Source organism: Microcaecilia unicolor, chromosome 3 (genome assembly GCF_901765095.1).
Source record: "Microcaecilia unicolor chromosome 3, aMicUni1.1, whole genome shotgun sequence".
Lineage (NCBI taxonomy): Eukaryota > Metazoa > Chordata > Amphibia > Gymnophiona > Siphonopidae > Microcaecilia > Microcaecilia unicolor.
Window position 1 is genome coordinate 85,258,715 of NC_044033.1, and position 17,333 is coordinate 85,276,047.

Below are 17,333 nucleotides of genomic sequence, written 5' to 3' on the forward strand. Positions count from 1 at the left end.
TTGGTCCAAATCTTTTTATTAAAACGGGTAAAAAACAAACCAATGTAAAAAAAACTCTTCTATGAGAAAAAACCCCTATGAATAAACAAACACTACTACTGTGAGAAAAAATGTGCCAGGAATTTAGTTTTCTCTGCATTTCTACTTGTTGGCTTGTAGAAATCAGCTCACCACAAATGGTTCTAATTATATTATATATAATATATAAATTATATTAGTCTTATCTTCCTTAAAATATTGATATATTATTGTTTTTATCATTGTTTTTTATCTTTGTTTTCAATATTGTTTTTAAATATTGATATAATGGTTATGCATATCTTTATATACTCCAGATGAAGGTTTGTTAGTCAAAACAAGGCCCATGTCAACTCTCGGATGTCAATAAAAGATTTGAACATATAGAGTGTCCTCTTATGATTTTTTTTGTATCCTTCACTGTGTTTCCTGTGTACTCCATAACACTGACATGTCCAACTGTTTTGCATTTTCTGATCTCAAAAAACATACTGGCTGATGCAACTTTAATACCAAGGAGCTGTAGCTTAGATGGCTTGATGAATAAGTGTTAGAACTTTAAACCATGTAAGCAGTCAGTTTTAGACCAGCTTTAAAGCTCAGATAAGAACTCTCTTCTGGCAAATCTTGAAATAGACGGTTCCATGAGGAAAGAGCAAGGGCACAGAAAGTCCTCTGGCAAGTGAATTCAGGTCAGATATTTGACAAGAAAGGGATCTTAAGGAGACTGCACTGAGTGAGAAGAATGGGAAATAAGGAATAAGAAAAGATGTTACAAAGCTTTCAGTGGGCAATTAGAACTTTAATGTTCCCTTGTCTTAAATTTTCCATCTTGCTTTCAAATGTTCTGCATTAGTCTCTTCTACTGTCATTAGCTCTAATTCCCCACTTTTGGTGAATGAGACACTGTCCTTTTCTACCTACTCCTAATGGGCTGAATAGAAAGGCTCCTCTACGGCAAAGCTCATGCATGCCACAACATCACCTTGTACTTGTTTCTCTACCGGACTAGGCGAATGCCTTTATGGTACTATGTAAGCCACATTGAGCCTGCAAATAGGTGGGAAAATGTGGGAAACAAACGTAACAAATAAATAAAATAAAGTTTATGTCTGAAACTAGAAGACATCGCCACTACAGAGAAAAGAAGCTCATGTTTTCCCAACATGTAGCTCCACAGTATTCAGAACTCCTCTGAGAAATCCATTTGCTGCATGGATTTGGTCAAATTTTGGCCACCGTTGCTACCTCTACTTCAGGAAGCAGGTGGAAGCCTGGCTCTTAACCCAAGCCTTTAATATGTAGGGTGACACCCATTCTGTACCTGGACTAGCATGCTACACATACTGTAACTTAGATCAGTTTCTTATCTCTTGCTTAACTATGCAAAGAACTTGCCTTGATTTTAGCTAACCATCAAATTGTCCCAACTGACTCTGTACCACCCATCTTGTTCCCACCATATATCTGCTCTTGGTCCCTCAGCTATATGGTAAGCCCTATTGTAGAAAATCCTTAGCATCATTTCTATGTTAGCTGAATGTTCTAATGGATGCTTATTAGGTGTATCATTAGTATTATGCTAATATTGTATTATATCTCTGGTATTTGAATTCCAGCGCTGTTAAATGTGTCTATTTTTGATACTGCTTCATAGTAGTCCTATTATTAGGTTTCAATTTACTGTTGTCAAGTTTACCTCATTTATTGTATTTTTGTTTATTGGTTAAAATTGTAAGTTTTATGTTAAACTGTACCTGCTGTACACCACCATGGGTGAATCTCTTCATAAGGCGGTTAATAAATCCCAATAAATAAATAAATATGTTTGTTTGTTAAATGCCAGGAAGGTGACAAAAATGACATGGGGCTTGTGCGAAAAGATGTATGACAAGAGAAGACCTGAATATGTATACCCTAGACTAGCAAAGGAGGAATAGGAGGGACATGCAGTGACGTTCCTAGGTCGGCTGCCACCCGGGGCGGATCACCGATGCGCACCCCCCTGGGTGCAGCACGACACCCCCCCCCCCCCCAGCGCATCAACCTCTCCCCCCCTCCCCCCCGTGCATTCTTGGCTGCTGGGAGCAGCTGCGCAGCTCTCGGCTCTGCTGGCTCCCTGCTCCCTCTGCCCCGGAACAGGAAGTAACCTGTTCTGGGGCAGAGGGAGCAGGGAAACAGTGGAGCCAAGAGCCACACAGCTGCTCTCTGCACCCCTCCAGCGGCGTGCACCCGGGGCGGACCGCCTCCACCGCCCTGCCCTTGAAATGCCGCTGGGGACATGATACAGACATTTAAATATTTAAAAGGTATTAATATGCAAACTAATCTTTTTCAGAGACAGGGAAGTGATAGAGCAGTCATGAATTGAGGTTGCAGGTTGGGAGACTTAGGATCAATATCAGGAAATACTTTTTCACAGAAAGGGTGGTGGATGTCTGGAATGCCCTCTCGTTAGATGCAGAAAAAGGATGGAATCCAGTTAAAGCAAAACTTAAATGACCTCATAACAAGTAAGCTTTAACAGCAGCTTCAGAGGTTGGGGAGTAAGACCAATGCCAGACAGACTTCTATGGTCTGAATCCCGTAAATGCAAAAAAACAGATCAGGATCAAGGTTGCAGAGTGCTTCGACAGCAACTCCAGTAGTTGGTAATTATAGGGCCACTGCCACATAGACTTCTATGGTCTGTGCCCCAGAATTGGTAGAAAGAGATAGATATTAACTATGCCAGTGTTTAATTATGAAGAAGTGGAACCTACGGAAAGGGCCAGGTACAACTCTGGCCACTTTGTTGGGTAGACTGGACGGACTATGCAGGTCTTTATCTGCCAACATTTACTATGGTACTGCCCCTCATGTCAACCCTGGGATCCTCCCCAAAACTGCATTCCAGTTATGCCACTTTCCTCCAGGATAAGGTTTAGAACTGCTGACCTAAGCCAAAAACAGATTAGAAACTGAACATATTTTTGCAACTTGAAATTGTATTAACCACATTAATTTCTTTCCTTTCATTGCACTTTCTGCTTACTTTCTTGAGTGACACCCTCAAGCTCCAAGCTCTTCAGAGTCCGCAGATGATGCTGGGACCATTCCACTTCCCTCTTTTGGCGCTGATATTCAATCTCTTCCATCCGTTTCTGGCGCATCTTGTCTTGAGCCGACTTGGATATGGTGACATTGATCTATCCACATCAAAAAGTTTAAATTAATCAAGGGCTGGATATTTCAGTGCACAGCTGCTGTGCTGCCAGTATAACCAGGCAGGACTGAGAGTATGAAAGGAAAGTTAAGATGAAGGTTACAGAAATCAATAATCCTGGCCACTTAGGGGTTAATTTTAGAAGAGGTTTCCACATGTATAATGGGGCTGGACATGCAAAAATTGCCTCTTATAAAAGTATGCATAGGAGTCAATCTCACACAAATGTTTATGCATTTGGAAAGTGGATGTTCTGTGAGCAGACTTTGCATATTTCCATTTTGTATTTGTATTGTATGAATGCATAAAAATGCCAAATTATATGTGTATATTTATACCTGCCCCTGAGCAGGCATAGTTTATGTATTTGGCTTTAAGTATCATATGTGCATATATGCTATTTTACACAGGAAAGTACCCAAGAAGGCTCCACATTGGGTCTTTGGCCATGCCATACCTGCCCAGGCTGCTTTCACTGGGATGAATGTAATCATTAGTTTGAAAAACTTGATTATTGTGCTTACAGCATTCAGTTATAAACCTCTAAACAAGAGGGATTTTATTCTGTTTTCTGATTTCTGATTTCTTTTATGCCCTTCTACCTTATACCCTTCTTTTATACCCTTCTAAGTATTGTATCTACCTAAGTTTTGATACAATAAAATGCAAGCATTAAAGGGTCAATATTCAAAGCAATTTTACTGGGCAGCGGATAGTGCCACTGAATGTCCCCTCTAACCACTTAAGCCGAAACTGGCAATGTTGTGGGTGACCCGGAGCAGAGTTCAGGCAGAGTTGGCAATTATCCGGTTAAGTGCTGATATTCAGTACTTAACTGGATAAGGTAACTGGACAAATCCAACCGCATAAAACACAGTCCTATATTTATCCAGTTTCACTTATCTGCTTAAGGGTTGAATATTGGTGAAAGGGGATAGACTCAGAAGTAACCTGAGCAAATAAATACATCATTAACAGAAAGGGTGGTGAATTCATGGAATGGCCTCCCGGAAGAGGTGGTGGAAATGAAAACAGTATCTGAATTCATGAGAGCTTGGGACAAGTACACAGAATCTCTAAGGGAGTGATAGGGAGAGTAGATGGCATGGATGGGCAGGCTGAATAGGCCATATGGTCTTTATCTGCCTACATTATTCTATGTTTCTTAGCCAGATAAGTGCTGACTTCCTGCACAAACCCAAATATTCAATGCCAGTGCCCAGACATGGCCTGGCATTGAATATATACACAGGCATAAAGCCAGCAGTGGCTAAAAAATCATCAAGCACTACCAGCTGAATATTTATCCTTAAAGGACTAGATTCCACAGAAAAATATAAGAACTGAGTGCTGTTCTATAAAGAATCCATGTCCTTTACAGAATAGTGCTAAGCGCATAATTCCTAATTTTAGGTGCCGGCAATTAAACCTATTTTCACCTAAGTTAGGCACTGATTGAGTCTATTCTGTAACAATGCACCTAAATTCTAGGAATGACCCTGGAATGCTCTCTGAAACATCCCTGTCCATGCCCCCTTGAAATTGCATGCTATAGGAGTTCCACGCACAGTGTTATAAAATACATTGTGCATGTAACTCCCAATTAATGCCAATAATTGGTTGTTAGCCACTTATTGGCACTGATTGGCTCATTAATCAATTAAGTTGCATACGTAAATCGGCTATACATGCTGATTTGCGCACGCAACTTTAGTTGCCATATATAGAACCTGGGAGAAAATGTCAACTATTATCTTTCCCTTTGTGAAAGATGTAAATCATGAGGTCAATCTATGGCGAGTCATCAACCAAGTAAAATTGTCCTGATGTCATTAACTGTATTTTCAGCAGACTTAGCTGGATAAATTTAATTGCTGAATACATCCAGTTCAAGTTATCCGGATAAACATATCTAGGTAACTTTTTATGCCAGCCATTTGTACAGCCCAATTTACTTTATTAAGTTTAACCAAACAATACTGTATATCAGTGCTTAATATTGGTCTGACCAAACTAAAACTGCGTCCCTGGATCATCCCAAGCACCACCCCCAGATACCTGGATTCATTTTATTTGACCAAAAAGTTGACCTGACAAATGTATGTGATCAGAAGAGGAAGGATTTTTAAAATTAAAGATTTGGCCAAGTAACTCTTGAAGTTACCTGGTCAAACCTTTGAATGTCGGCCTCCAATTTACTTTCCTGTAAACATCTCAAATATGAAGAATTTTGAAAAAAAAATATGGACAAATACAACTTGATGCCAAATTATGACCACTAGTCCTCCAACCTACTGAATCTCTAGTTTGATATTTGCTTTCCCATGTTTACTGCTCTTGTAGCCATCACCCAAGAAGTGGCTCCATGTGTCCACCTCCTTATGTTACTCCTTTGTCTACCTTTCTCTAAATTTATTTCATGACCCCTTTATTCTAGAGCCTTCTCCAACAAAAAACAATTTGCCTCTTGTGTATTATTTATATCCTTGATATTTTGGAATGCTTTTAATCTGACCCTCCTAGGACCTATGATGGAGACCCAACTCTATCCTGCATTGCCTCTGCTCTATGTCCTTTCTATTCTATTCTGTTCATAACTTATATTCCGCTATATCTCCAAAAGGATTCACTGCAGGTTACAAGAAAAGAAGCATCTCAGTTAGATGGAATTATAAAATTATATTAATAAAATTAAATCAAACTGAATTTATGTCCAAAAACCGTAAAGCCTTCAACTGCTGTCTAACAAAAAATAAGACTGGATAGACTTAACATGATAATTAACAAGATGTAACCCCCAAAACCAGATAAAATGAGGAAATTCTACCACATAGGAGCTAAATGTTTAGAATAATAGCAGTTAAGTGTGTATATATCTAACTGCAGAATTCCACTATTCTGTATATACCTGCTTAAATTAGCATGTATTTGCAAGTGGGTGGAGCACAGGTGGGGCTCAAATGCACATGCTTAACTTATAGAATACTAAAGTTACATGTACATCTGTGATAACTAGGTGCTAACATAGGTGCTAACACACCACCTTTTTGAGGCTGCTTTTAACTCTTAACCCCCTATTCACCTGTTCAGTACCCAAGTTTAATTTAATCACTCCCATAATAAACTCCCTAATCACTATTTGTCTGTCTTGAATAGATTGACATCTCTGTCGAGAAGGGGACTGTCTCTTAAGTGTTTTCCCCTGGATTCTATATGGCACCCAAATTTGGGTGCACTGCCAAGATATGTATGCAAATGAATTAGTTAACGAGCTCTTAACCATCAATAATTGGGTTCTAGCAACCAATTTTTCAATGATAATTGGTGCCCATTAAAATTTACGTGCATCTGGGGGTGTGGACAGGAACATGTAGGGGCATTCTGAAAAGTTGTGTACATGGTTATAGAATACTGACTCAGCGTGCCTAACTTGGGTGCCAGCATTTACACCAAGTTTCAGTAGCTTTAAGTCTGGTGCCTAAAGTTTGGCACAGCAATCTGCACTAAGGGCTATTCTATAAAGGGTATGTGACCTTTATAGAATAGCATGTAGTGCCTTTTCTTTCTATGCCCATTTTTGAGTGTCATTTACTGAACCTGGTCCTTTGTGTACAGTGATGTGTACGTGTAGTAGCGCTATAGAAATGATAAGTAGTAGTAGTAACCTGTGGCTAAGTGTGTTCAAGAGCTACGTAAGGATACACAAAAGGTCCACCAGGGTGGAGGAACGCTGCAATCCCACGAAGAGCACAAAGATACAAGAACAGTAGGAAGTGGACCAGACTCTCCAGGGACAAATCACAGAGACGTCAGGTTCTTAAATACACAACATGTATTGACAGAAGACTCAAACAGCACTGTGTTTCGGCCAAGGGCCTTCCTCAGGAGTCTTTTTATATAATCTGTAGAGTAAAACCATCTAATGGTAAATATGCCAATTGGCAGTCAAAACAATGTCAGACTTCTGAGTTCTTGTACCAAGTAGAGTGCTGCTGAGCCCGGTACTTGGACCAGGATCTGCTTGGTGGCCAGACAACCCCGGGTTTCACCTACGCTGACCGCTGTTCCCCAGAGGTCGAGCCCCTAGGTGCAGGTGGCCTGCAGGGCTTACAAGACGGAGCAGGAAGCGGGGTGGTGAACGTGACAGCCAGACAGGCAGCAGGCAAGAAAGTGATCCTGGTATGGGCAATGTCAATAGGCAAACAACAGGCAAGAGAGTAATCCAGGCACAGGTAAAGTCAATAGGCAGGCAGCAGGTCAAGAGAGTAATCCAGGTACGGGCAAAGTCAGTAGGCAGGCAGCAGGTCAAGAGAGTAATCCAGGTACAGGCAAAGCCAGTAGGCAGGCAGCTGGGAAGAGAGTAATCCAGGTACAGGCAAAGTCAGTAGGCAGGCTGCAGGTCACGAGAGTAATCCAGGTACAGGCAAAGTCAGCAACAAGGGACAAAGTAGAGAAGAAGCATACTACTGAGCAAGTAACACCTACCAAAGTAGAAGCCGAAGCATGGAGTCCAGGAAGAGCTCAGCTGATAAAGTGCTGGCATCTGACATCAGCAGGGACCAGCAGGGAGAAGGAGCACAGCCATAGGACAAGAGCAGGGGAAGGAGGAACTGGAAGACCAATAGGAGAGAAGCAAGGGAAGCCAGGCAGAGAGAGAGAGCAGACACAGGTGGGTGGAAGCAAAGCAATCAAGGAGCCTGGAAGCCAGGCAGAAAGAGAGCAGACCCAGGTGCATGGAAGCAAAGCAATCAATGAGTCTGCAGCCAGAGAAGAACTACACACACATGGCTCAGGGCTGTGCCAGTCAAGTATGCGTGTCGACGGGATCCTGCGCAGCCTGAGGACGCCGCTTACATTGAGGTAAGGGACATGACAAACAAGCAGTCTTAAAAAAGACTTTGGTGAAAACGCAAGCAGAGATGATCGTGCTCTCAGTCTTCTATCAATAAATTTTATGGATTTAAGAACATGGCGTCTCTGTGATTTGTCCCTTGACAGCCTGGTCTAGTTTCCAATGTTCTTGTATCCAAGAGCTACTGGGTCAGACCAATGGTTCATCTAGCCCAGTATCCTGCTTCCAACAGTGGCCAGTCCAGGTCATAACTACCTGGCAGAACCCCAAAAAGTAGCAACATTCCATGCTACCAAACCCTGGGCAAGTAGTGGCTTCCCCAGGTCTATTTCAATAACAGACTATGAACCTTTCCTCCAGGAACGTGTCCAAACCTTTTTGAAACCTGGGTACACTAACCGCTATTACCACATCCTCTGGATGTAACCACTTAACTGTGACATCAACATCACTCTCCCCTTTTATGAGTACCAGTCCAGTATTGCCTCCTCATATGTATGGTCTGTTACTGGTTACCTAAGAAGCAGCCCCTGCAGAAAGTTACCTCTTTACTGTACCCCTAGCTGAATCTGGGATGCTTCAACCAACAATAAACAATTACTGTCTCCACAAAATACTGGAACTGGTAAAATTTGTTTGAATGGATTACAAAGAAGTGATGTAGACCTGGATTACTTAGGACAAAAGTTCTCCAGATAATAATCTATTTGGTTAAGGAGGAAGCTTATCAGCATGAGCTACCATTAAGGCGGGTTATTTTCCTGTTACCCGGGTTATTAGTAACTAGGTGTCAATGCATAAAATAGAACCCATGTTGAAATAGCACAAGTTAGTTTATTTATTTTATTTGTTACATTTGTATCCCACCTTTTACTACTTATTAGTAGCCTCAAAGTGGCTTACATAGTTCCGGAGAGGTGGTTACAGACTCCGGTGTGAACAAATACAGTATAGGGGTACTATTCCAGTGACAAATACAGTAAAGAAGTATCGGTAAATAGGTTGGGGTGATTCAGACAAAATGTTAGGGTGTGATCATGCATCAGGGTGGAAAACTGTCCGTTTCCTGATTAAAATGTCATATTTCATTATTCGGTGTTTATGTCAGATACTGTGGGGTATGCCTTCTTGAACAGGTGAGTTTTTAGGTTTTTTAGGAATTCTAGATTATTATTCATAGATTTCAGGTGTTTTGGTAGAGAATTCCAGAGCTGTGTGCATATGTAAGACAAACGACACGTATGTTGATTTATACTTCAGGCTATTACAACCTAGGAAGTGAAGAGTTAAGTACGTTCTGGCTCATTCAATTGTGTTTCTAATTGGTAAGTCGATTAGTTCAGACATATAGCTCGGAGCTAGACCATGTATTATTCTGTGAACAAAGGTACAAATCTTGAAAGCGATGCGTTCCTTGATTGGTTGATAACTACGCCCCTAAATGCCACTGAATGTTGGACCTTGTGTTTTTAAATTAGATCTGAGAATAGTTGGATGGCAGAAAAAGGAATGGGAACACGTACCCTTGCATTATTCTCTTTCTCATCCTCTTCATTAAAAAACTGATGGTGCAATATCAGATCTACCTCTTTTGGTGGACTGAGAAAGATGGTGTTCAGTGGAATAGACTGTGTTGGATTGTCGATGAGCTTTGTGGCAGTAATAGGCAACTCAGTCCTTTGAGGAGGCGACCCGGACTCCAAAGCTCTGATATCTAATTGGTCGAGAACACATAGTTTACGTTAGTACATAGACTTCACAGACTCTGATACTTACAAAAGAAATTATGGGGCTCTTTTACAAACCTGCGGTATGTACTAATGTGTGCTTACCACACCTTAAAATGGCATGCCTTGCGGCGTGCTGAGGCATCTTGCAGTAATTTGTGCACGTGTGCACTCAAACTGCGCACTAAAATATTTTTTCAATTTTTTTTCCTGGAAGGGGCATGCCTGAGGGCAGAGAATGGGCATTTCTATGCAAATTGGTTAGCACATTGGCATTACCGCATGCTAACTGATTAGCGCATTAGTCCCAACCGCCTATAAAAATTAGTGGCAGTAGGGGCTCATGTACTAATGACAACATTAATACATATGTAGGGGTAAACTATAAATAATATAGGGGAACAGGTTTCCTCTCTAATATAATCATATAAACCTTTAAATCCAGAAACCCAGTCTTGGAGTAAGCAACAAGGAAAAGTTATTATTTCCAAGGAGGAAAACGCCTCAAGAAGCACCTCTTCCGCTGTTTTGCAGGAGGAGGGCTAGGGCTTCTAAATCATGGGCTAAAAACCTCCTTGTCTACATTGCTTATATTGCAACCGTCAGCAGATTGAACGGTAAAACTTGTGACCGGTGGTTCTGAAGCAGCAGAGGCGAAACGGGGGCCAACGTTGACCACGGTCTGAGTAACAGCTGAAGACTGAAAGAAAGCACGCACCTTTAAGTTAAGTAAATCCTTATAGTGTTAAGGCAAATGAAGGTGGATGTGTAGAGTGCTTTTCTATACGACATAAATATAAGCAATCTAGACAAGGAGGTTTTTAGCCCATGATGAGGAAGCCCTAGCCCTCCTCCTGCAAAACAGCGGAAGAGGTGCTTCTTGAAGCCTTTTCCTCCTTGGAAATAATAACTTTTCCTTGTTGCTTACTCCAAGACCTTTTGCGTAGCTTACCCCTATATAAGCAAGCTAGGAACAAATGCATTCTGCCACTAGTAATATTAGTGATTGTGAAGCGTTATGCAACCCTTTACAATTCCACAGTAGATGCAGTCTCAAAGAATTTACAGTCCAGAAGATTAATCAACGGGGTATGGTGATCACACTTGGCAACGTGCTTGAGGTCACAAGAATGATGCAGAAAATCATCTAAACTCTCAGTCTCAAGCAAACGTGACGTTGTTGGCACATTTAGGACTGAGGTTTACCTGAAGAACATACACCTCAATCAACTGGAGCGGGCTTTAACTGCGCTGCCTACCACTGGCTGAATATTGGTCACCATCCCGCAGATTCTATATAGCGTGCTAGAGATCTGCACCAAAATCGGCGTGGATTCTATAACAATGTGCGTAACTTAACAAGCCAATGAGCACTGATAACAGCACTTAACAAGCAATAATGAGCACTGTGAGCACTGATTAGAATTAACATGCATAACTCGCTAAGTGTATTCTATAACGAAGTGCAACAAACTTCTAACGTGTGCAGGCAAAAAAGGGCCATGGGTATAGGTGGGAAAATGGGCATTTTGTGAGCCTTCTGAAATATATGCGTGTAGTTATATAATATGGCCCAGTGCAACTAAATCTATATGCAAGGATTTACACCAAGTTTTCATTGGTGTACATGGATGTGCGTAGATTTAGGCACTGATATATCAACTAAATGTATTCTATATACTGTGCCAACATCTAGGTGCCGATTATAGAATACGATTAGTTGGCACTGATTTCAGCAACAGCTTTTTAGGCACCATATTGTCACGATTGTGGCCATGTCTCATGCACTCATTCATTTCACCACCTGGTGGTTCGACCTGGTGGCTGCAGCGGACTGTCTGGTTGTTGTTTCCCCCGTTCCAGAAGTCATGCCGGTCCAGTCCGGATCTTCTAGCCTGCCAAACTGGCTTGGGACTTTTGGAATTTAGCAGCACCCTTACCTGGTGAACTCCCTTGTCGGTTGCCTTTATGAACCACCTGGATACTTTCTACTTTGGCAACAGAGTTCATCTGATGAGCTTCTCGTCGGTGAGAGTTGTTGCAGTGCTTCCTGCTTTCCTTATCCTGTGGTGGACCGACCCTGCTTTTTTTCCTGATTATTCTCTGCTCGCTGCCTGCCCTGACTTCCGCTGGTATCCTGACTACACTCTGCTCGCTGCCTGCCCTGACTTCCGCTGGTATCCTGATTACTTCTCCTGCTTGCTGCTTGCCCAAGACTCGGTGTATTTCCTGGTTTACTTCTACTGCTCACTGCCTGCCTAAGACTCTGTTTGGTTTCCTGGAAGCCTCTACTGGGTACTGCCCTGCCTGTTCCAGCTTATGGTTTTCCTTTGTTTTCAGTATCTGGATTTACACTTTTCCAGACTCTCTGCTGGTGGAGATGTCTTGATGAGCCTTCAGGTACCCACCTTAGTCATGCTTTTGTTACCAGTCCTTCAAGTGGGCGGAGAAGGAAGTTTTATATTTCTGTGAAGCAGTGCCCTTTTGTCTCTGTTAAGTGTTCCCAAAGGGAGGGGGAAGAGGGATTTGGAGTTCAGATCAGTTTCCCTGTTGCAGTTTCAATAAGTCTTTTAAAATTGTATTTTTATATTGTTATATATTTGTATCTGATTCAGCACAATCAATAATTATGCTACATATATTTCAATAATCCTGACAATTTAAACTGATACCATTACAGCTCTACTTCAGCTGCAGCTTCAGTCCAGCTGCTCCAGTCCGGGTTGTATCAGACTGTCTGTGTTCTGCCTTGTCTCTTGTTTTGGGGTGATTCTCCTGCCACTACCGCTCCTCGGCAGCAGCCCAAGGGCTCACGTGTCCTCACTAACGTGACACATATATACATATATAGAATTTCTCCCCCCCCCCCCCCCCCCCCGGTATGTTTTTGGCATATATAAACACAGGAGGTGGAGTGTGCCTGCTGGAACTGTTGCTTCCTCCTGAATGACAAACATTTTACCACATGATGGAAGAAAAGGTTCCCTCAGGGCAGCAGGGAAAATGGCATTCTCTTAAGTGCTTTTCTTCAACAATTCTCCCCCACAGGCTTGCAGCTATTAGGCTATGGCTGTTCCTTAGCACCATAAGACCTCAGAGGCAGTTTCTCTCATGAGGCCTTCAACAAGTGGCAGAAATCTCAGAAGAGTCTTCTGAGGCAGCGCATATGAAAGTATCTCATTCTGACTGAACAGTAATCCAAAGCATGAGAAGCAACGATTTAGCACCTATAGAACAGAGGTTGCTTCTTGGCCCATGTGCGTATTTTATGACATGTCATTTGGTCCCCCCTCCCTCCCACCCAGCTTCATTTTCTCTTAGTCGAAATAAGTATTCTTTGAGGTATTATAAAGTCAGTAAAATATACTTCTCATCAAACGTCCAAAAGGGATTTTGTCCACAAAATCAAATATTGTTGCTAGAATATTTAGTGCTTCAAAAATTTCCCTGCAAGCAATAAAGTTCCATTAACCATATTGGTCCTAGATAAAACAGACGGCTCAATGTTTAAAGGATTTATGCTCCTAAAGTGCTGCCACTGGGACTTATGTATGTCCCGGCTGATAACCAGCTGAGATCCATATAAGAGAATCTCTATACTCCACCATTCTGAATGCCCCCTTGAGCAGCACCCCCTTCCTACTACCTTTCCCCAAAGCAGCAACCTTTCCCAAACACCCCTCTTCAGCAGCTCCCACTTCCAGAACCCCTCACCAAAGCAGTGCGCACTTCTGTCCCCCTCCCCAAGAGAAATGCATCCTCTGAAAGCATACACCCCCCTTCCCTAGCCTGCCTGAACATTCCTTAGCCTAATGTGTCTTCTGGGCAGGAGTAATCCACAGTCACTCCTGCCCATGCCAGCTCTGTCCCCAGAATTGCTGCCGTGACCTCTAGCTAGAGGTTGCAGCAGTTATTTTGAGGCTGAAGCCAGCTTGGGCAGGAGCAACTGGAGATCACACACTCCAGCATGGAACACCCACTAGACTACCAAGGAACGTTTAGGTAGGCCTGGGGCTGGGGGGTTTGCAGGAGATGTAAGATGGCCAGAAAGAAGCACTGCACAAGGAAGGGGGGGGGAAGGCTTTGAGAAGGGGCAGCTGCTTTGGGGAGGGGGGTGGAATGGCTGGAAGGGGGTTCAGTTCTTGTCTGGGGGGAAGGGAGGGGAGGGAGGGGACAATAGAACATTATTCTGGCCACAATCCAGAATTCATGTGGGTGCTGGTCAGTATGTTTTTTCTAGGAAAAAAGGTGCTGGTACTCAAATGCCAGGCCACCCTTCAGGGATCATTGAGGGACCCACCCCCCAATAGCCAGGCCCCCTGCAACCAGTTACAGAATCTGTGACATGGCAGAATTGGTGTGCAGGGCCTGAGCACTTTCATTAAAATTTGAGTACCATGGGTCAATTTTAGCAGACAATGGAAAAGGTGCCGGTACTCAGTACCCCCAAGTACCCCCTCAAAAAAAGCCCTGGTGCCAGTTGATATTTGGTGGCAGCACTCGCATAGCTAAACAATGACAATTAAGACTGCCTTTCGTGCAGTCCTATTTGGTTGCTTATTTATGCAGGCACCAGCACTTAATACTGGCTGTGCTCACATACCTCCTAGCTCCTCCTTGACTCTGCCTCTGGACACCCCTCCACTGTCTAGTTTTCCTGTATGTAGTTGAGTGCTGCCCAGTTAAGTGCTGGCCCGCTAAGTACAATTTTATTGGGCAAGAACATTTCCAGCCTTTCCAGCCTAAGAATCACTTTGAATGTTGATTCTTAGGAGCTTAGCACTGATTTTCAGTACTAGACTCATATATTAGGCTCTTAAATGCAGGCAAATGAATAGCAGGCCTAAATTTATAAGCGTAACTTTGAAGTTCTTAAATTAAGATAAATTTTCAGCTGAAAATGTGACAGGCTCCTCAGTTAGGAACCTAATTTAGGAGCCCAGGTATTTTTGGGTATCAGGCCCAGAGTTTTTTGTAGACTGTGGTATCTAAAGAGAGCAACACAAGAATTACCCATAGAGGCTGTTGAACATCTTCTGACTTGGTGGTAAGGTCTCATGCGCTAACCAGGTGGTAAGCGGCCAGCGCGTGTAAACACCTGATTACCGCCAGGTAAGCGCCACGCGGTAGAAAATAGAAAATATGTTTTACCTCGTATTTTAGACACGCATCAAAAATGGAATTACTGCCCCGGAGCACACGGTAGCCAAGTAGTAGTTCCAATTTGACGCTCATTGGATGTGTGTAGACGCCTTCGTGTCTTAGTAAAAGGGCCCCTATGTTACTTCATGTTATTATATGTTATCCTTGTATTTAATGAATGTTCTTCTAGGTATCTTAGCAAAGGCTCTCTGTCAGCTCCAGTCCCTTATTTGGCAGCTTGACCTCTAGCAGTAATACAATAAAACTACCACTAGGAGTCCAATGAGGCCATTTTCAACCCCAGCGCCCATGGAGCAGAGCACCTGCCCCCACATCAAGCCACCAGGAAAGCCCAGTAGGTGTTGAGGGTGGGATTGGGTTATTTGTCATTTAGGGGGCTGAAATTCTGAACCTTCCCATCTTTTAGTATTTGTACCTGCCCTGAGGCAGATGTAAACACTGACATGGAAATTATTTCAAATAGATGTGTATTTCTCATTTTACAATGGAAACACACATCTGTTTTGAGGGACTGCCCAACCCATGCCCCACTTCAAAAGCTATGGATCCTGTGGAGCTGAACAGGGGGTTTCTAAAATCACTGTTTGCATGTTTCTATTAACTTACCTAGATGCTTCTAAAATAGTTCATTTGATTGGTGAATTGAGGCCACCCTAAGCTGTTCATTTACTCAACCTGATGAGTTTTGACCACTATCCCAAGGGAACAATATTAACTTGGGTACTAGCTTCACCTAGTTGCTCTTTGACCAAGTACGTGAAATTAGAAGTGGAAAATTTTAAATGATTAAACAGTAAGTAAAATCTTGCCATTTAGTTTACTTTAAATGTTTAATATTGGCAAAGCTATCAACAGCTATCTTACTATAAACGAAAGAACAGACAAAAGATGGAAAGAAATGAAATACAAAATGGATGGAAAGAAGGAAGAAAGGACACTGTACTTTCAAAGCAAGCATAGAGCCTTGGTAACAATTTATTTCTCTAGAGATATTCACCATACACATGCACTCAGGACTTATTATCAGCTTTCATGCTTTGCAGTTGAAATTCACAGCACGTCCAGGCAGATGCCCTATGGAGGTGGTGTATATGAAAGTTTGACTTTAACTCTTCCCTGACAAGCCCAGCTATCTGATACACAGAGCTATTCTGCTTCTGCCCTTGCAGGGAACAGTTATGTGGAATTGCTTAACCCAACTGCTTTGTGCCAATGCAGTGATATAGAGGTTTATTTGATCCACTTCTTATCGAGTATGTTGAAAGACAAAAAAAGGCGAATGGCTGAGATCCAGGATGTTTTCACTTATGGCTCCACTTTGCCAAAAGATCTTAGGTTGCAAACTAGTATCCATAAATTTAAAAGAAGGCTGAAAGGATATTATTTGAATGTGAGTGTTGGATCGCACATCATTTATTAAAACTTTTTATACTGCCTGGCTACATATGATCACAGCAGTTTACAAATACAAATTATTTAAAATAGAAAAGAATTCCATAGGTTATTGGAATGACCTACATCACACATACACTAGAGCAATGTTTCCCAAGCCTGGTCTTGGAGTACCCCCTTGCCAGTCAGGTTTTCAGGATATCCACAATGAATATGCATGAAAGAGATTTGCATGTAATGGAGGCAGTATATGCAAATCAAGTTCATGCATATTCATTGTGGATATCCTGAAAAGCTGACTGGCAAGGGGTACTCCAGGACTAGACTCGGGAAACACTGCATTAGGGTATTCTATAAATGGCGCCTAAAGTTAGGCGCTAATTAGGTACCCAATTTTCAACATGAAAATGTATTTCAGTAGATGCAAGGTACTGAACGGGACTGAAATAGCAGATTGGCAGGCAAATACATGTCCAGTTATAGGAAAGGAGGCAGGGCCACACAATGGGCAGGGGAGAGGCATGGGCGGGTCAGGGGCATCCTGGAAAATTGCGCGCAGTTTTATAGAATACTGCAGAAGTGTGCTCAACTTGCACACCAGGTTTCAGTTGTTGTAAGTCCTCAGATGAAGAGTGTTCATCTTGGAGTGCCCTTTATACAATAGTGCTGGGCACCGATTTTTCCCAGTACCTAAATTTGGGCGTGTTACACTCAGTGTATTGTTTCTAGCAAAAAAGGTGCCGGTACTTAAATGTTAGGCCACCCTTCAAGGGTGGGGTGATCACTGAAAGACACACTTCACAATAACCAGGCCCCCTGCAACTAGTCACAGAATCTATGACAAGGCAGAATTGGTGTGTAAAGCCTGAGCTCTTTCATTAAAACTTGGTGTTTATGGGTCAATTTTAGCAGACAATGGAAAAGGTGCCAGTACTCAGTACCCCCAAGTAACCCCTCAAAAAAAGCCCTGGTTATA

The 17,333-nt window shown here is 42.4% G+C and overlaps 1 protein-coding gene across 5 annotated transcripts in view; it reads right to left on the reverse strand.

Moving 5' to 3' along the window:
* The window catches only part of TOGARAM2 (TOG array regulator of axonemal microtubules 2), a 161,589-nt gene that overhangs the window by 56,606 nt on the left and 87,650 nt on the right, over positions 1-17,333 (reverse strand). For 4 of the 5 annotated variants that reach the window (XM_030196134.1, XM_030196129.1, XM_030196131.1 and 1 more), the window contains 2 exons: positions 9,599-9,789; positions 3,053-3,206 (listed from right to left, as the gene is read on the reverse strand). In XM_030196134.1, coding sequence (XP_030051994.1) covers positions 3,053-3,206; positions 9,599-9,789 — 345 coding nt within the window. The remainder of the gene's footprint in view (positions 1-3,052; positions 3,207-9,598; positions 9,790-17,333) is intronic. The other variant, XM_030196133.1, reaches the window with a different exon arrangement.